At 39.9% G+C, this 21,089-nt stretch overlaps 1 protein-coding gene across 1 annotated transcript in view; it reads left to right on the forward strand.

Annotated features, from left to right (window-relative positions):
* Positions 1 to 21,089, forward strand: part of DNAH11 (dynein axonemal heavy chain 11) — a 294,982-nt gene that overhangs the window by 113,852 nt on the left and 160,041 nt on the right. Inside the window, exons 39-46 of the mRNA XM_034759480.1 lie at positions 564 to 641; positions 1,550 to 1,682; positions 2,306 to 2,433; positions 3,164 to 3,312; positions 6,044 to 6,194; positions 8,393 to 8,524; positions 9,933 to 10,106; positions 13,169 to 13,373. Coding sequence (XP_034615371.1) covers positions 564 to 641; positions 1,550 to 1,682; positions 2,306 to 2,433; positions 3,164 to 3,312; positions 6,044 to 6,194; positions 8,393 to 8,524; positions 9,933 to 10,106; positions 13,169 to 13,373 — 1,150 coding nt within the window. The remainder of the gene's footprint in view (positions 1 to 563; positions 642 to 1,549; positions 1,683 to 2,305; positions 2,434 to 3,163; positions 3,313 to 6,043; positions 6,195 to 8,392; positions 8,525 to 9,932; positions 10,107 to 13,168; positions 13,374 to 21,089) is intronic.

A 21,089-nucleotide genomic window follows, 5' to 3' on the forward strand; every position in this document is an offset into this window, starting at 1 on the left:
AAGGGAAGAGGTTTTTGTGTGTTAGGAATTTAGGAGAGTGGAACACTAAAAGGCTTTTTGATGGGCAGCATGTATATGTTCAAAGGATTGTATCTGTTCAGTGGAATTTTTTGTATTTATACCTATCTGGCAAATTATTGCTGCTATGTTGTTCTAACTCCTAGCACCACTTAACCTGTGATATGTGGTTACTGTCCTTCACACCATACAACAAAATGTTTGATGCTCATTCTGTAGCCTCTGGTATGGTGATGGTTCTCATTTTCTTTTACTGGTCTCCATGATTGTGTAAATCAATTAGTAGAAAAATGAGATTTGTTTTCATTTGTTTTCATTCATTCATCCAAACAAGACTGGGCTTTGCCCACAGCCTTAGAAGACAAACTCGATTTCCTTGGGTATACACATTTTTAAGTTAGCTACAAAGGCAACAGTTCATTTTCCTAACTAAGGGAAAAGGTGGGAGGGAGATAATATGTGGGAAATAATTATTATTGTGTCTTTGTGATAATGGGAGTACAGGAAAACAAAACCATTAGCTATGTACTAATTCTGTTTGGCAGGTTGTTCAGCTGGAGGAGCTTCTGGCAGTGCGTCACTCTGTCTTTGTGGTGGGAAATGCAGGCACAGGAAAGAGCAAGGTACAGTAGATGGCACATTTTCTGTCTGTCTTTTATAAAGAGTATTTCATTAGTTCACAGAGAAAAATATTCTCTTCCCTTCAGGCTGCAATATGATACCATATTGCTCAGGCATTCCCAGCAGCAGGGGTATGAAGTGCAATCACAAATCTCAATGTTAAAGTATAGGTTTGTCTCCTATGTATTACTTGCATGACTCAAAATGAGAATAGTCATGGCAATGCATAATGGAAACTATATTTGGCAAATAGGTTTGAATATTTGTTTTGGGATGTCAAGCTGGAGGGTGTAGTTAGATTACTAGCCAGGAAGAGTGAGGTCAACGTTTCTTTATTCCCAATGTAGTAGCTGAATATTTTTGAAAGTTGATACTCTTACACCTCAGCTACTACATTTTGACAGTCATTATATAATGCCACGTTTTTTCAATATTATGGCCCTTCAGATAGTAAGCAAAACTAGATGCCCTGGTCATTACTGTATATTATCCCCATTTTATCCAAGGGAATCTGAGGCCCAGAGAGATTAAATGATTTGCCTAAAGTCACACAGGGAGTCTCTGGTGGAGCTGGGACCTAAACCTAGATTTCTTGAGTCCTAGTTCAGTGGTTTGACAAGTCCATCCTCATCCAAGCTTCTCCATTGGACCAGCTTCCTGTGGTTTACCAGAGTGAAGCCTTAGCTGGGTTGTCAGATCAGGATTCCCATTGGTCACTTTTATCTGTTCTGTGGGAGGCTGATGGTAAAGTAGGGCAGAGAGGAGTGAACACAGGGGAAACCAAGACATCTGTGGATGGAGGTTGACAGATCTGTCATTATTAACAAACAAAGAAAGACGCTAGAAACTTGTGGTTTGAGGTTCAGTTACTACGTCACATCCGTTGATCTTTTTCCCTCCTGCCCTTCAGGTTCTGAGAACTCTGAATCGAACATATGTGAACATGAAACAAAAGCCTGTGTGGAATGACCTAAACCCAAAAGCTGTGACCACTGATGAACTGTTTGGTTTTATACATCATGCAACCCGGGAATGGAAAGATGGCTAGTAGCAGTTAACATTACTTTCATCGCTAATGTCTACACAGTCCTCCACCTGGAAAAAACAAAACAAATAAGGAGCATGTCTACCGGCCAAGGAGTCCAAAGCAATGAGGGTTTACTATATATTTCCATGCAATGAGATTTGGGGTCATGGCAAGGGTGGCCTTGGAAAGAGAGGAGAGTAATTGATCCTTTGCTATGTGGATCCTCTAGCCAGTTCCCAGCTGCAGAACAGGGGTGCCGAAGTAGAGGGGAGAGAGAGAGAGTGATCCTGCAGGCTGCTGCAGTGTCTCAGCAGTTTTCTCCCTAGCTCCCATGGAACCTCCTATAGCTAGCCCATGTATTTAGGACTGATGCCGTGGAAAGGGTCTCCCTCTCAAACAGTACTATCATGCAGTCAAACCAGAAATCAGCCATTTTTATATCCAGTTAATTTGCTGTATCACCTGCTCACTGAGCATATTTCTTCTTTAATTTGAATGGCTGTTTAATAAGCAACCAGAAGGAAATCCGTTCTTACATTGTTACAGAATCTCCTGTGTTTTTAATGATGCAGTAATATTTCAGGAATATTTGTTCCAAGAGGTTGTATTGATTGGATTTTATTTAAACATAATTTGCAGGTCTCTTCTCATCTCTTTTAAGAGAGCAGGCTAATATTACCCAGGATGGGCCAAAATGGATCGTCCTAGATGGAGATATAGATCCTATGTGGATTGAGTCACTGAATACTGTCATGGATGATAACAAGGTGAGTAACAGGAAAAACATCCAAAAATATTTAAATAAATGGTATTCTGTTATTGTATAACAGTGCGATTAATCACGATTAATTTTTTTAATCACACGATTAATCACGATTCATTTTTTTAAATCACTTAACAGCCCTAATTTTAACCCTTCCTTTTTTATCTTCACTATTGCTAATTAGTGCAATGCCAGTTGGTAACAACCTTATCTCTTTCATACCTGATCCTACACAATGGAGATGTTTAAAGTCATTCTGTCTACACTGTAAAGGTATATGCACCTCTCAGTGAATATGTATCTGTAATGGGGGTTACAAATGTACTTTGAGATATGACTCAAAGCATCAGCCAAAATATAGTAATTATTATTAAGGTTAATTATTGGCATTTGCAGAGTGCTTTTCCTTCAAAAATCTAAAGCAATTTTACATGCATTCATGAATTAAGCCCAACAACACTACTATGAGGTTGGTAAGTATTATTACACCTGATGCACAGAAATTGTAAGTGACTTGCCTAATCAAGTTAGTAAGAGAGACAGGAAAGGGTAGAACCTCTGACTCTCAATCCTGTACTCTAATTCTGAAGGGTGTGCGTGCGTACAAATATGTGTTATAAATAAACCTGAAATCTACATAGGTGTATAATATGTACAGGCCTATTCATGATATGTGCTTGTTAGAATGCATGTCTTAAGTTGCTTTTGTTCAGTGCTTTACTGGTGATGTTTAGGTCCTGACCCTTGCCAGCAATGAACGTGTCCCTCTGACTCCGTCGATGAGGCTGCTGTTTGAGATACACCATTTAAAAACTGCTACCCCAGCTACAGTGTCTAGAGCAGGTATTCTTTATGTAAACCCCCAGGACCTTGGTTGGAATCCGTGAGTATTTTATCTTTTAAAGATACGTTCAAAACAATGATAAAACAATATTATAAGTTAGTTTAATAGGAATAGAATCCATTAATTTACATGATTGACTAATTCTAGTTATGATAATTTAATATTATTTACTATTTATAGATACTTGTACACATGCATGTGCATGCAGACGCAGTTAAAAATTGTCAGCATTGGGATTATCTGTTCCATATTTTATATATCCTTTACATCCCTGGTTTATTTGTCCATCTCAATCTGGGCAGTTCTGAATCTGATTCTCAGCTATTTACAATGCAAGCTTGACAACTGCAAGAGGTAGGTCTCAAGCAGTGAACTCACTAGACACACTAGAGGCTTCTGTTAGCCTTTTGTTACTATCCCCTTGTTTTGCTCCACTGATACCTGTTACGGAAAGTACAGTTGTGAGAGGTGCCAGATCAACTTCCCATTTGTCTTCTGAACCACGTTTTTCCCTTCTTTGATTTATTTTAGAGTCATGATTCTGTGAAAATTGATTACAAAAACTGTGTGCACGCAGTCAACATTTTAAATTTCAGTTATAAATTTTGATGAAAAATTGAAATTTGGGAAATTCCTAATGTCTCTAATTTGTATTACAGTAGCGCCTAGCAGTCTCACCTGAAATTGAAATTGGGTCCTCATTGAGCTTGGTGCTGTACAAACATATATTATAAGTGTTGTCCCAGAAGAAATATAGTGAACATGAGAATTTAATGTAAATAGTGGGAGGTTGGTCTAAGTATGCAAGATGTCCAACAAGGCAAATAAGTACTGGAGGTTAACATTAACATATGAATACAGTACTAGACTAATCTTACAGTAACAATTGAGGAGTATTGAGTTGGGTTTGGGAGGGGTGACCCTGAAAAGTCAGGTATCAGAGTGGCCAATCTAACATAATATGGTCATACCAGTTTAGAGAACATTTGGTTAATATTCCTGAACTTCCATCCCTCAATGTGAGTTTAGAAGCATTAACAATGGACAAATCAGATCTTTCCCCCAAATGTTTATCAGTAGCTCCAAACATGTGACTAGTCCAGCCTCAGGTCCATGTCATGATTAGCATCATGGTAAGGAAGTTTATTTATCCGTTGTGGTAGGAGCTAGAGGTTGAGTAAGTGTCTCTATACCTATAGATATATTATGCTCTTTCCAGTTAGATCTTATGTTACGAACAATACTGAAAATAATTCTAATAAGTTACATTTAACCTGGACAAAACTGAATCATGTATACAATTTGGATATTTGTATTTACAAATGGCCTCTTCTGTAAAATATAAGGCTAAATCCTAGCCATAGCTCCAGCAGTTTTGTGCTGTTCCAGCGGCATGACAGCAACCAGAAAGCTGGCTGGGGCTGGCATAGTTATCTCACCCTCTTCCCAGCCCTCCCTAGAGGAGAGGATGTGGTCAAGGAAAGAGGGTAGAGTTAGGTGCCACTCTGCTCAGTTGCCACAAAAGCCCCTTGGGATGCAATGGTTACGATGAGCTCTGCTCAAGCAAGTGCAGCTGCAATGGATCTGGAACAATGAAGTGGCAAAGTCAGCAGATGACACAAAATTATTCAAGATGGTTAAGTCCAAAGCAGAGAGCGAGGCGTTACAAAGGGATCTCACAAAACTGGGTGACGGGGCAACTAAATGGTAGATGAAATTCAATGTTAATAAGTGCAAAGCAATGCACCCTGGAAAAAATAATTCCAACTGTACATATACAATGAAGGGTTCTAAATTAGTTATTACCACCCAAAAAAGAGAACTTGGAGTCACCGGCTATAGTTCTCTGAAAACTTCAGCTTTGCGTACAACAGTGGGAAAATATGGCTAACCGTATTTTAGGAACTACTAGGAAAGGGATAAAAAAATAAGATAGGAAATATCATAGTGTCACTATATGAATCCATGGTGCACCCGTACCTTGAATAATGTGTGCAGTTCTGATTGCCACATCTCAAAAAAGATTCAGTGAAAGGCATCTAAGATGATCAGGAGTATGGAATGGCTTCAATACTAGGAGACACTAAAAAGATTAAGGTTATTTGGCTGAGAAAAGAAACGACTAAGGGGATATGATAGAGGTCTATGATATCATGAGTGGTGGGGAAAAAGTGAAGAGAGAAGTTTTATTTATTCTTTCATCCAATACAAAACTGGGGTCAGCCAATGAAATTAATAGACAGCAGGTTTAATACAAACAGTGAAGTACTTTTTCACACAGTGCACAACTAGCCTGTGGAACTCATTGTCCTGGGATGTTGTCATGGCCAAAAGTATAACTGGGTTCAAAAAAGAACTGGATAAGCTAATGGAGGATAGGTCCATCAATGGCTATTAACCAAGATAGTCAGGGACACAGCCCCATGCACTGGGTGACCCTAAACCTTTGACTACCAGAAGTTACGAGTGGAAGATTGGGTACATCACTTCATAATTGTCCTGTTCTTAACCATCCCCCTGAAGCTCTGATATAGGCTGCTGTCTGAGACAGGACACTGGGCAAGATGGACTGTGGCTGACCCAGTATGGCAGCTCTTGTGCTTATGGAACTTGTGTACTGTTCCAAGCACTACTGTGTGTGGACAAAAGGTACATCACAAGTGTGTAGTGTTGCAAGGGCCTGACTCTAATCTCAGCAAAGCTATTGTGTGTTGGACTTCTCTGGACTTCTCCCCTACAATATCTGGTATCTTTCTGTTGTGTTTTGCAGGTATGTTGCCAGTTGGTTAGAAACAAGAAGCCACCAATCTGAAAAAGCTAATTTAACTATCCTCTTTGATAAATATGTGCCTCCCTGCTTAGATCAGCTCAGAACAAGCTTTAAAACTATCACCCCTATTCCTGAGAATAGTATGGTGCAGGTATGCATTAGAATTATATTAAAATATAGGTCAGTAAGTATAGATAACAAAATTCCTGAAATCTATCCTGAATATGCAATCTTATTTTTGGTGCACATGAAGGCAAGCTGTTAAAATAGGTGTGTGTCTGGAAAGTGTGTAAAGTTAATAGGTTCTACATTTATTTGATGGAAAAATTAAATGTAAAAAATGGACACATTTTTGGAGTCCCACTTCTTTCCATAATTATTGGGAGTGGGGAAAGAGGCAGTGATCCAAAGATGTCCTCCTGCTGGGGTCCACAGTAACAAAAAGAACTATTTATGGGTTGCGACGCTGGACTGAGATCCAGGACATCTGAGTTCTAATCTTCCCTCTGCCACAGACTTCCTGTGTGACCTTGGGAAAGTCATTTAATCTGTCTGTGCTTCCATTCTGCATCTCTAAAATGGGGATAATAGTTCCCAACCTCACAGGGGTGTTGTTAAATTTATCCACCTTTGTGAGATGCTAAAATACCATAGTGGTGGGAACCATATCAACACCTATAAAGAGAGAAAAATCCATTGGGTTGATGTCCAGTAAATATGACATTGGTACCAATTATTGAATGATAGAAGAGGATAAAACTAAACACTGAACACCAGTCAGCCAGCACACAGCTTTCATGTGAGTCATCTTTACAACTCTGCATGTTTAAATGATCATGAAGCAGGGTTCATGTGGAAAAAAAGTGTGTGATCATATAATAAGACTGCATCCTAACATATACACCTGCACTTTGTCATTTTCTGAATTTCAAATGCTTCACTTTGTATCTTTGTAAAGCTGGGTGGAGGAATTTTGGCAGAACCACATTCCATCGGTATATATGGTTCTATTGAAATTGAAATGCTTGGCCAAAATTTTGTTTTGGAAGAAAGACAGAAAAAAAGAAGTCCTGACAATGAATGTCAAAACATTCTATTTTGACATTTTTATAACTAAATGTTTCAATTTTTCGTTTTGAAACTACTTTTCATCTACAAAATGTATTTGTATTATGTATTCTAATTTTGCTTAAATGAAATGTTTTGACACAAAATGAGAACGTTTGGAATTTTTCTTTGCAGAGAATTTCAAAATGTTTGGTTTTCATTCCAATTTGGAGTGAAGCCAAATCTTGAAATCCTTCCTGAAATGAAACTTCCATTCTCTGCACAGATCTGTTTGTAACCTTAATGTTGTTTTAAGGTAGTCTTTCTGCGTGCAATAGTAAGTTGATTGCATGGTTAACTTGAAATTATTCTGCAAAAAGCATAATGAGTTATACAATATTTATGTATTTTTGTTATGTGATTTTGTGTGTTGATCAATTTATCTTTAGGAATAAATTGGAAAATTTTCCTGAACATGAATTCTTTCTCTATAGTCGGAATGCTTAATAAGGGTTTTTAGACTTGCCCATTGTTTCCAGCAAAGAGGTTCTGTCCTGTCCCACATGGGATGTTCTTAACTCTTTCCTTTCAAGGGCATGGAATAAAATATCTTTCAATGATGACAGAGTAAAGGGCAGTGTGGATAACTTACTTAAATTTCTTTTATTCTATTCAGAGATTCTGGGGTGTTTTTTACAATTTTGTACAAATAGTGTAGACAGGAAAAAATATTACAAGCAGAAATACCATGCAGCAAAATTCTGTGTCAGAAAGAAACTAAAATGAAAAGATGTTATAAATTAAAAATACAGTAATATATAATCCGAGTAGTCATTTTAGCAGTTTAAAAGAACTCATGGAAATTTCTATTTTTATGGGAACAGCCTTTTGGTGTTTGCTCTTGTGGAAGCTATTTTTATTTTGGTGTATTTAATTTGCAGTACTTGCATTTAAGTAGGGTTTATTCATATGGAGGAGGGGATTGACTGACTGACTCTTGAATCCTTGTGTAGAGCCAGAGTGTTACTTAGTTTGGTTTAATGTACAAGTGGAGAGGAAGATACAGCAGACAGCACAGTTCTCAATGGTAAAATTAGCCTAACAATCTTGTCACTGTGGTTTCTCATTTTTCCTTCTTTAAATGCCAGCCTCCTTTTCTTGCATTATATAGTCATGATTGCAGGATACTTAGTCTTCAGCTCAGTACATCATGTTGCCCCTGAGATTGAGTCACCATCACCACCCTCAGCAGGAGCAAGGATTCAAAGAACACGCTCTTCACCATCTTTTTTTTTTTTTTAGACTCTTTGTTCTCTGTTGGATTGTTTGCTGACCCCTGAAAATGTGCCTCCTGACTGCCCAAGAGAGCTCTATGAGATATACTTCGTCTTTGCCTGTGTTTGGGCTTTTGGTGGTGCACTCTTTCAAGATCAGGTATGCTAGAGAGCAGTTTACACAACCAAATTATTTTGCTATGCATTAAAGAAGTATTGGGCTAAATTGTACCTCTTCAGCCAGCAATGGTGGTTGGGGAGTGCAGAGATGCACTGCCCCCTAGGTGCTCCTGCAAATGCTGCATCTGAGGCAGGCATGAAGCATCTGAAGGTCAGAACAGCCCTTATTTATTATTCGGTATTGTAGCGCCTAGGAGAGTCAGTCATGGACCGAGATCCCATTGTGCTAGGGACTGTACAAACAGAACAAAAAGACTGTCCCTTCCCCAAAGACTGTTATCTTTGTAAGGGTGAGACAGGCACTTCCCTCTTATCGGCTCAGCTCTGGTGACACATGACTATGGCTCAGCTTACAATTTTCTCCCTGACTCTCTGCACGTAGGAGGCTAGCACCATTATCTGCACTAGCCTGGAGCATTAACTGCACTCACAGAGTGCAATGACTGATACCTGCAAGGGGGCAAAATGGGAGTGGAGTACGCTCTCCAGTACATCATGATACATCCTTCCTCTAATTGAGACCATTCCTGAGACCTTTTGTGAGGATCCATCACATGCTGTGGGTAGGAATGCTCTGTTGGATAATATCCTCAACAGGCATTTAGAAGACCTTTTTTTGGATCAAAGATGTCTGCTGGGTCCCGTAATTTCTGCCCAGCCACACCTCTGTATTAAAGATTAACATGACTGAATTGGCTCCATTTTAATACAAATAAGGTACACTCCCTGTGGATGTGTGATGGGCTTTATAATGTCCAAGAGGTAAAGGAGGAACTCACATAGACATTAAGAAGCAGGAAGTGCCCCAACTGGACTGATAACAGCTGTTATCAAGGCTGTCCATCAGAACCTGGGGAAAAATCTTTCCTTGGAAGAAGAGGCTGACCTCAACAGCTAGAGGGGTCTTGGGGCTCTTTAGAATTCTTTCAGCTGGCCCCTGGAAAGTTATTCCTGGATAGTAAAGAAAAACAGCAAGGGCATGGTTGAAGCAAGTCAGCCCTCTAATCTCATCACTATTTAAATTTGACCTACACTTAACTGCTTACTTTTTGGCAGTGAGGTGGGGAATGGGGAAGGCGGGTGGGTTTAATCTGGATGGCTTCTGATTTCGGACTTTAAAAGAGTGATACCAGCTGAGCATCAGTCACTTCAGTCAGAAGGTCCATATGCCCTGAATTAAACACTATTTGAGTGTCCTTGATTACTACAACTGCATTAGGGTGTTATAAACAATCATCACATTTGTTTGAGTGCCTGCAGTGTTTGTTTTGAGTCTTTTTTTATATGCCTCTGTATTTACACATTGTAAGAACTTCATGCTGTAGACATAACACGGTAGACCATAATATATTAACGAACAAAATAACAAATTTGTAATATTTTTATAGCTTTCAAATTATCAAGCTGAATTCAGCCGCTGGTGGCTCAAGGAGATGAAAGCAGTGAAGTTTCCATCCCAGGGTACAATTTTTGATTATTATCTTGACCCAAAGACTAGGAAATTCTTGCCCTGGACTGATAAAGTTCCAGAATTTGATATGGATCCAGAAACACCTTTACAGGTACAATATATGTATACTGAAGGCATGCATAGATGAACACTGTTTTTTGTGGTTTTTTATTTTTATTTTTATCATTGATTTGAATATCCTCTTAGATGTCTGAAAATAACACCTCTACCCCGATATAACATGACCCGATATAACACGAATTTGGATATAACGTGGTAAAGCAGCGCCCCGGGGGGAAGAGGGGGGCTGCATGCTCCGGCGGATCAAAGCAAGTTTGATAAAACGTGGTTTCACCTATAATGCGATAAGATTTTTTTGGCTCCCGAGGACAGCGTTATATCTGGGTAGAGGTGTATAAATATTTGGGTAGATCTTTATTATTGGCTCCATACTCCTAAATCTGAGTGACTGGGGATAATAACAACAGTTAGCACTTGCATACTGCTTTACATTATAAAAGCACTGCACAAACACAAATTAGTTGACACAATACCCCATGAAATAAGTGATTATGATCTTTATTTCATAGATGAGGAAACTGAGGCACAAAGTCAGTTTAATGAAGTGGCCAACAATATCCAAGTTATTAATGACATTATCTAATAGCACTGGATCCAGGACAGACTTCTGTGGAACCCCACTATATAAATCCTCCTTTCCCGAGTTTGATAGCAAACCATTGATAACTACTTTTTGAGTATGGTGCAAAGAAAGACTGTACTCAGAGTAGTTATCAATGATTTTCTGTCAAACTGGGGGGTGGGGGGAAGAGGAGGAAGTATTTAGTGGGGTCCCACAGAGGTCTGTCCTGGGTATGGTACTATTTAGTATTTTCATTAATGATTTGGGTAATGGAGTGGAGAGTGTGCTTTATAAAATGTGTGGATGGGGGGAGGGGTCGCTCATGCTTTGGAGGACAGAATTAGAATTCAGAATGACCTAGACAAATTAGAGAATTGGTCTGAAATCAACTGACTATAGGACAAGTGCAAAGTACTACACTTAGGAAATTAAAAATTCCCAACTACATAATGGGGAAGAACTAGGTAAGTGGTAGTATGGCTGAGAAGGATCTGAGGGTTATAGTGAGTCACAAATTGAATATGAGTCAGCAATGTGATGCAGTTGAGAAGGCTAATGTAATTCTGGGGTGTTTAACAGGAGTGTTGTACATAAGACATGAGAGGTAATTGTCCCATTCTACTCAGTGCTGGTGAGGTGTCCAGTACTGGATACCACACTTTAAGAAAGATATGAACAAATTGGAGAGAATCCAGAAGAGACTAAAAAAAATGATAAAAGGTTTAGAAAACCTGACCTATGAGAAAAGGTTTAAAAAAAAAAAAGGTTATGTTTAGTCTTGAGAAAAGAAGAGCGAGCAGCGTCCTAATAACAGTCTTCAAATATGTTAAAGGCTGTTATAAAGAAGATAGTGATCAATTGTTCTCCATTTCCACCGAAGGTGGAAAAGTAATGGACTTAATCTGCAATAGGGAGACTTAGGATGGGTCTACACTACCCGCCTGAATCGGCGGGTAGAAATCGACCTCCCGGGGATCGATTTATCGTGTCCCGTCGGGACGTGACAATCGATCCCCGAATCGACGCTCTTACTCCACCAGCGGAGGTGGGAGTAAGCGCCGTCGACAGAAAGCCGCAGAGGTCGATTTTGCCGCCGTCCTCACAGCGGGGTAAGTCGGCTGCGATACGTCGAATTCAGCTACGCTATTCACGTAGCTGAATTTGCGTATCTTAAATCGACTCCCCCCTGTAGTGTAGATGTAGCCTTAGATTAGATTTTCTGAAACCCTTTTAATTATGAGGATAGTTAAGCTCTGGAATAGGCTGCCAAGTGAGGTGGGGGAATCCCCATCATAGGAGGTTTTTAAGAACAGGTTAGACAAACACCTGTCAGGAATGATATAGGTGCAATAGGTCCTGCCTCACTGCAGGGGGCTGGTCTTGATGACCCCTTGAGGTCTCTTCCAGCCTTACAGTTCTGTGATTCTGTACTAGTGGCAGACTCATAACTGCCACTCTTACAACTATCCATTACAACATTAACTCTTCCCCTCCCCAACTTTCTGCACATGCTCTTTCATCAACTACCTTCTCTCCACACTAATAGCTATGGATAGTTGGTGTGGTGGGAAGCAGTAGGTTTAATTAAGACTGTGATAGAAAGCTGGTGTTCCTAAAAAGGTTGTGGTGGATGGTTTGTGATATACAGTAGCTGTGTTTATGGTAAAGTGTGTGCCTCTGGGTGGAGGAGTAGAAATGATATACTACTACTTACCTTACCTTTTTAATTTCCTTATTTTGTGTGGTTTTGTATCAGATATGTTATATGTGTAGCTATCTGAAATGAATCTCAACAATTTTCTGTGTGTATTAATTTCCTAGGGTTTTTTAAATGCTTAAATGAGAGTAGGATTATTATGAGGCAGGGTGGACATGTGGGGAAATAGAAGTGTGCAGCTGCTGTTGAAAAACATTTTAATCTATTAGCAGCCACGCGAAACTTCTTTGTTGTAGGATAAAGTCTGACAGAAAAGCATATCTCCTGGAGAGGAAAAGAAGGTTTATCTGGCAGAGAAGATTTTATGGGCTCATGGTGCAGAAAGCTTATCCATTGGCAACCAATGGAATATTATCTTTGTTATGATGAACAACAGCCAAAAATTAATATGAATCCAAATTAAAAAGCCCTTACCCATTGCACTAGATCTATTCAACAGTAACCTTTCTACTAATTTTTGTGTAGATAGTGTTTTTTTTAAACATTGGCTAGATTTCTTCTAGAGTTCAATTTCAAAGACTTCCTATTAAAAACTATGAAAAGAAATGAAGTATTCAGAACATTCAAAGGGCATAAAAATTAACCCTGTGTGAAATTTCTCATCAATAATCTGCTTACATTTAGAGAGAAACAGAAAGTTATGTCCCATTTTAAGCCTGTTTAAAATTCCACCCAAGCTATATACCTGGGGCCAAACTACCAGATATCTCCATAATATTTAAAAAAAAAAAAAACCCTGAAAACATCACCTGTGTTGTATTAACTTAAGCAAGGAGTAAAAACTGTTGCTACTCTCTCTCTCTCGATTTTTCAGGCAGTCCTTGTTCACACATCTGAGACCACACGTCTCAGATACTTTACTGATTTGCTGCAGGAGAGAGGCAAACCAGTCATGCTTGTTGGAAATGCAGGAGTAGGAAAAACAGTATTTGTAAGGGATAGACTTGCTGCTTTCTCCGATTATTACACGGTGTCTAATGTTCCCTTCAACTACTACACTACGTCATCGGTGCTACAAAGTAAGTCCCTCATAAATATTACGATATAAGAAACCTGGATAATTCTTTTGGTGGAAGAGATCAGAATTCAACCAACGGTGCCTATATGATTATTAAGATACTGCATACCTACAAAGTGCCTGCCTGGTACAGTAGTCTGTGTTTTGTCAAACCAAAATGTCTTTCATGAATTATGTATTACAGGATGAGTAATGGGATGTTAAAACTCTTATTTTTATATATATATATATATATATATAATATGTATGTATGTGTTGTTAAGTGATTTAGCTCCTCAGAAGGCCTAATGTAGATGTGCCACTTCAAATAATTGCTTAGTGAAGCCAAAAGGATAGAAGTTGTCTGAGTAATAGGATTCCATTTCTATGGCGTTGAGAGTGGTCAGTATTTTACAGATAGAGATTCATTAGGAAGAATTTTCCAGTACTGCTGCCTCAAATGATCACTCAATAACATTGCAGTGAAATATTTGTGGTTTTAGAGAGGGTAGAAAGAGAAAAAAAATTTGAAAAGATATATTAAAAATGTGTGTCCAGTAGGTTGGTCTCACGTTGCAATGCTGAGTGGCACCAGTCTTGCATGAAATGGAAGGCCATTAGAATGGATCTTTAGAGTTAAAACAGATGAGTCCTGAAGAGCAACAATTAAGGTTTGAATATTTTCTTTAAAAGCTAGAAAATGCGAATATAAAATTAATTCCCTGAAGCTTTAGCAAGGCTCAGCTTTATGACAGTTGTTCTGGCTGATGAATAGGAGAAATCAGACAATCTTTTTAGAAAGTTGACCATATCTGCCCATTTCTTCTTCTTCTTCTTCTTCTGCCAAGGGAGAGTACAGCTGTTAATGGATATGCTGCTTGTAGCCCTCCTCTTTTTACAGAAAGCATGAACTGGAATGATATAATTACTTAGGAAGGAGAGCAGCATCAGTCACTATGTACAAAGCTGAGAAAAGCATTAGAGAGAAGTTAATAGCTGAATTCTTATAATTTCACAGTAAGATAAAAAATGTTTTTTTCCTCTTTTGGAAACTTCATCAAAATTAGTCAGTGGAGTAAAAATTTCAAAAATGTCAAAGTCACCTAATCTAGACTTTCAGTGAAAATTTTATGCAGTCTGTTACTGCCAATGGCTTGGATTATCACTAGGGTCTTAAAAACCTCCAGTGAGTATATTTTCTAGGGCTGTCAAGTGATTAAAAAAATTAATTGCACTGTTAAACAATAATAGAATACCATTTAATTAAATATTTTGGATGTTTTCAATATTTTAAAATATATTGATTTCAATTACAACACAGAATACAAAATGTACAGTGCTCACTTTATATCTATGTTTGATTACAAATATTTGCACTGTAAAAAACAAAAGAAATAGTATTTTTCAATTCCCCTCAGATAAGTACTGTAGTGCAATCTCTTTATACAAATGTAGAATTATGTACAAAAAATAACTGCATTCAAAAATAAAACAATCTAAAACTTTACGGCCTACAAGGCCACTCAGTCCTACTTCAGCCAATCACTCAGACAAACAAGTTTGGTTACAATTTGCAGGAGATAAGGCTGCCCATGTCTTGTTTACAAGGTCACCTGAAAGTGCGAACAGGCATTCGTGTGGCATTGTTGTAGCCAGTGTCTCAAGATATCTACGTGCCTCATGCGCAAAAGATTCATATGTTCCTTCATGCTTCAACCACCATTCCAGAAGACATGCGTCCATGCTGATGACGGGTTCTGCTCGATAATGATCCAAAGGAGAGCAGACCACCGCCTGTTCATTTTCATCATCTGAGTCAGATGTTACCAGCAGAAGGTTGTTTTATTTTTTTTGTGGTTCGGGTTCTGTAGTTTTCTGCATCAGAGTATTGCTTCTTTAAGACATCTGAAAGCATTCTCCACACCTTGTCCCTCTCAGATTTTGGAAGGCACTTCAGATTCTTAAACCTTGGGTCGAGTGCTGTATCTATCCTTAGAAATCTCACATTGGTACCTTCTTTGCGTTTTTTCAAATCTGCTGTGAAAGTGTTCTTAAAACAAACATGTGCTGGGTCATCATCCAAAACTGCTATAACATGAAATAAAAGGCAGAATGTGGGTAAAACACAACAGGAGACATACAGTTCTTCCCCAAAGGAGTTCAGTCACAAATTTAATTAACGCATTAGGTTTTTAACAAGCATCATCAGCATGGAAGCACGTCCTCTGGAATGGTGGCCGAAGCATGAAGGCGCATATGAATGTTTACCATATCTGGCACGTAAATACCATGCAACACTGGTTACAAAAGTGCCATGCTAATGCCTGCTCTCACTTTAAGGTGACATTGTAAATAAGAAGCAGTCAGCAGTATCTCCCGTAAATGTAAACAAACTTGTTTGTCTTAGCAATTGGCTAAACAAGAAGTAGGACTGAGTGGACTTGTAGGCTCTAAAGTTTGTATTGTTTTGTTTTTGAGTACAGTTTGTAACAAAAAATCTACATCTCTAAATTACACTTTCACGATAAAGAGATTGCACTACAGTACTTGTATGAGGTGAACTGAAAAATACTATTTCTTTTGTTTATCATTTTTACAGTGCATATATTTGTAATAAAAAATAATATAAAGTGAGCACTGTACACTTTGTATTCTGTAATAGAAATCAATTTGTAATAGAAATCAATATATTTGAAAATGTAGAAAAACATCAAAAAATCTTTAATAAATTTCAATTGGTATTCTATTGTTTAACAGTGCAATTAATCGCGGTTAATTTTTTTGAGTTAATCACATGAGTTAACTGTGATTAATCGGCAGCCCTAATATTTTCTCATTGATTTTACCCAGGTTTTTTCCTGGCTTCTGTTGAATACTTCTGTACTAAAGCCAGCTAAACAACTGAGTTATTTTTCAGTTAACCTCGCATCTTACTTTACTGTTCTCTGAAATATTCTTAAATGCAAGTTAACATTGAACCCTAGGATGGATTAATGTACTTTTCGCAAAGAGCAGGATGGAGAGATTTGATTTCTTCCCTCCTCCTCCCTCTCTTGCCCCCTCCCCACCGCGCACACAGCCAGATCCTCAGCTGATCTAAATTGTCATAGCTTCTCTAATGGAGGATCTGCCCCACAAAGGATCAGATATCTTTATCTCATTGGGATTTGTTTACCATTTGCAGCAGAAAACCATGAACAAGGTACTAAAGCACACAGGCATAACACTTTCCTTTGTAAATAGATTCAGATGAAAGGAACTCCTAGGCAACTGCTGTTGAAGGCTATGTATTCTTTGTGCAGGGAAACTTCTTAAGTAAACTAAATACTTAGTCAAAGTCACAAGTGCTTACTTGGTGAGTTTCCAAACCAGTCATTAATACCACAGCAGTTAGTCTGCATCAATAGGTGTTGTCATTAAATTAAGTTTATACAGGACAGAAGTTTTAAAGGAATTTGGACCAATAAAATTCTTTATAAACTAGGCAAATGCCTTCAGATTTTAAATAACCATTTAAAAACAGGTATCAGTCTTGTTTTTAGGAATTTTAGAAAAGGAATGTAAAATAAACAAGCACTTCCATGGCTTATCTAGAGCTCTTCTATCTCCAATGCTGTTCGAAAATCAAGTGCCCCTTATTGAAAATGCTCTACCAGTAACCCCTCACAATTAAATTATGGGAAAATCCGCTTCAGTCCCACAGCTAATCTCAGCTATTGGAGTATCACAGGACAGGTATGGAAACAAGTTTACCTTCCTTTTCAACAGCATGTGATCTTTTTTGCAACCAGCTGTGAATTCAATTCTGTCATTAGCCTAGAATGTTACTGCCTCTTGTGTGATTTCTGGTCTTGTTTAGAGCTGCGTTCTTTCACATACAATACATTGCAGTGATTTACTTTAATTCATTATGTATCTGTCTTGTATTACTATTGCAAACAATTATTTATGGTCCCAAACCAATTGCTGGAAATAAATATTTTTTAAAACTGCCTAGAGAATTGGAACATCTAGTTTCCACTCATTTTAATGGGACCTAGGCATCCAAATCCCTTAAGCAACATTGAAAAAAATGTCAGCTGAAAGGCAAGATAAAGTAGGGAAGTATTCTGAAATTTTTCCCTTGCACACCTTTTCTTTCAAAAGGCAGGCCTTGGCCTTAAAGATTTTGAAGCAGAAGGCCAGAGGCATCACAATTACAGCAGACTTTTCCCAATCCCATGATTATGTAGCTACAAAGATTGTGAGATTCTTCTGCATCTGAGACTTATCCTTCAATGAACCTCAGTTGTTATTTGTTTACATCTCTCCTCCACACTCAGCAGCCGTCCTTCTAGCTGAACTTACTACATGGGATTCCCTTGGGGGACCAGTAGAGGGGTTTTGTTAGGGGCACCTCTCTGGGGTGGCTGGGAGCTAGGCTGCCTCACTACTGAGGTCCGCTGAGTCAGGGAACTAGCCGGGTGAGGCAGGAAACAGTCAAGGGCTGAGGCCCCCAGGCAGGGGCTGAGCTAGGGTTACCATATTTTAAGTGTCCAAAAAGAGGACACTCCACGGGGCCCCGGCCCCTCCCCAACTCCGCCCCCTCCCCTGAACGCTTTGCCCCCCTGCTCCTCCCCCTACCCTGCTTCCTGCGAACATTTGATTCGCAGGAAGCCTGAAGCAGGCAGGCAGCAGGTAAGCTGGAGCTGGGGCTGGGGCTGTGGGGGTAGCGCGAGGAGGCGCGGCCCAGTCCGGCCCCCGCAGCCGAGTGGCTCCCTCCGGCGGCCGGCTCTGGCCCCAGCGTCGCCGGCTCGCCTCAGGTCCTGGGGCGCCGGCCCCAGTTCCAGCTCAGCACGCTGGCCCCTGCCCGGCCCCAGCCCTGGGCAAGCGGTGCCGGCCAGTGGCCGAGCAGCCCCAGTCCCAGCGGCTCCGGCCGGTGTGGCTCGGGCCCCGGTTCCGGTCGAGCAGCTCCGGCCCGGCGCCAGCCCTGGGCAAGCGGCGCCGGCCGGCGGCCAAGCAGCCCCGGTCCCAGCGGCTCCGGCCGGCTCGGCTCAGGCCCCAGTTCCGGCCGAGCAGCTCCGGCCCGGCCCCGGCCCTGGCAGAGCGAGCGGCGCCGACCGGAAGCCGAGCAGCTGCTGGCCCCAGTGGCTCCAGCCGGAACCCAAGCCCCATGACCCCTCCCTCCCTATTTTCCCGGACATATCCGACTTTTTGGCAATTCCCCTCGGATGGCCTGTTGCTGTGTCAGTGGGGATCCTGGCCGCAACACACTGACATTGGCTCTGGGTGTGCCGCAGCCAGACTAGGGTCGGCTGCCCCCGGGCTACTTCCTACCTCCCCTCTAGCAGTACCTGCATCTGGTCGATATCCTCCATGGAATCAAGCACCATGGGCTCCTCAGAGGTACTCGTCGAGCAGTAGGCTTGGCAGCTCCTCTGGGTCGCTTCTCTCCGGTAGGCTTAACAGCTTCTCCGGGGTCTGGTCGTCATGTTGACAGACATGAAGCACTTCCTCCCTGTGCCAAGAAACTAAGCGAGCTAACACCACGATGCACCATCTCCTGCTGGAAACTGTAACACGTGACTTATTTGTGAGGGGATTTTTTTCAGGCTGTTTATTTAAGAAACAAAATTAACTAATATAAGTCAGAATCACAGTAATATCAAACACCCACACATAGGTACATTGCATTCATGTGTTCCTATACAAATATAGTTTATTTCCACTTGCTTGCAGGCAATCCTAAAAACCTGGTAGAATTTTTTTAAAAGTCCAATGCCAATTCTTACATTTTGCTCTCTGCTCTAATCCAGAGATACTGCACAGCCCAATGCAAATGAAGGAACACTACAATACATTAAATAAGGAATTAGAGAAGGTTATCCTATTCATTCTCATTTGCTCTCATGAACCCTATAATCCAGGTGAAAAAACAGTAACTCTCAAACATCAAGTATGTGCCTTTTGGGTCACATTTTCAAACAAATGAGATGCACACACATTTACCACAACTGTACCACAACTGTACATATAAATCAAGTAATTGCTCGTGAAAATGGGTAATTCTGATAATTTGCATGGGCAATGATCTGATTTGTGCATATAATCAGCCTAATGTTCTTCATTAAGAAAGATGCTTACCTGATTGTTTTCTGAAGTGCTTTTGTATGAAACTTGTCATTCATGCTTATATGCATTGAAAAAGTTTTATAATCATTGTTTATTTGCTATTCGTCTTGGGAAATGTTAAACTAAATAGTGATTAGTTTGCTATATGTTCTAATTATTAACAAACATATTTCACTATTTTCATGTTTTCTATGAATACATTACAACGTTAGTATGTTTTTAAAATTCAGAAGATTATTTTAATAGTCCAGATCCATTTATCATGTGAGGGTGTGAAGCCAGAACTGTTCAGGATATAGGAATGGTTCCCCAGGTGCTTTGGAAGGCTAATCAGTAATGACACTATGAACTAGATTCACAAAGAAACTTAAGCCCGGTGAATATCCCTGGGATTTGTCTAGAAAATCACTGGGATTCACAAAGTTTTTGAGTTTGGCGCCTGGCTCCCTATACAAAGAATGAGGAGAGATGGGCAACTCAGATAGGATTCACAAAAGCCAGCATGCTAGGTGGCTCTGTGCCTAAAATTGCCTAAGGGAGATGCCAAGCTGAGGGGTGTGTACTAAGTCCCGCCCCCTCTGACCCACAAAAGCTTATGCCCAAATAAATTTGTTAGTCTCTAAGGTGCCACAAGGACTCCTCATTGTTTAAGTCCAAACTACCTCCCTCTACTTGGGATTCTCAGCTGCTAAGACTCTCTCTTGGCATTAGGCACCTATGCAGTTTTGACAAGAAGCCAAGGGGGGAGGAGAGGAGCTTCCTCATAATGTTTACCCTCATGGTTGTGATGCTGTCCTGGAATCTCTCAGGTGAGTGCACTAGCCACTGGGTTGTGGGATATTCTGATGTTGGATTCCCTCCCACTCTCCTGTTGAAATTGTTTCACGGTAAATTTTTTTTTTTTAATCATCGGAGCATGGGGGACTGGATCCTGGATCTAACCACCTGACTACAGAGTCTTTCTTTTTCTCTCCCCTCCCCCCCTCAAAATGGTGAAGCTGTTCCTATGTGGATAAATAATGAAAGAATCATTGGCTCAGAGAGACAGCAAGCATGAGAAAAAGTTAGGCACCGTCAAGATTTGGGAGCAGTTGAGTGGGGGCTTTGTGAATCCCAGTGAAGCCTGATTCTGTGATTTAGGCACCTAAAGTGACAGTTCGGGCGAGATTGACAAAAGGACTAAGGCGCCTATCTCCTTAGGGAATGTTGCTCAAATCAGATGAATTACTGTAGTTTTCTAAACTCATTTTGCTGTGCAGTATATTTATTAAAAATGACTTGCGCAATCCAAGAGTTAGCTTTTCCATTTTAAATGGTAATTCTATTACCTTTATTACAAAGCCACATATGCTTACATCAGATATATGAATTATTAGATTTTCCAGCTTGTACATAATTCTTTTTTTGTCTCCCTCACCCATCAATTACATAGTCTGAATATCCACGAAAGAGGTTTAATCTGCTTGTATTCTTTTTTACTGCAGTGGCTTAGCAGCAGCAGGTTTGTGTTGGATATTTGATTTTAACAGGCTTCAGACTTAATTGTAAAAGGGGAAAAATAATATTTTGTACTTCTATGATGCCTTCAGCCAGATGATCACAATACACTTTACATACATTAATGAAT

The sequence above is a fragment of the Trachemys scripta genome, chromosome 2 (assembly GCF_013100865.1).
Source record: "Trachemys scripta elegans isolate TJP31775 chromosome 2, CAS_Tse_1.0, whole genome shotgun sequence".
Lineage (NCBI taxonomy): Eukaryota > Metazoa > Chordata > Testudines > Emydidae > Trachemys > Trachemys scripta.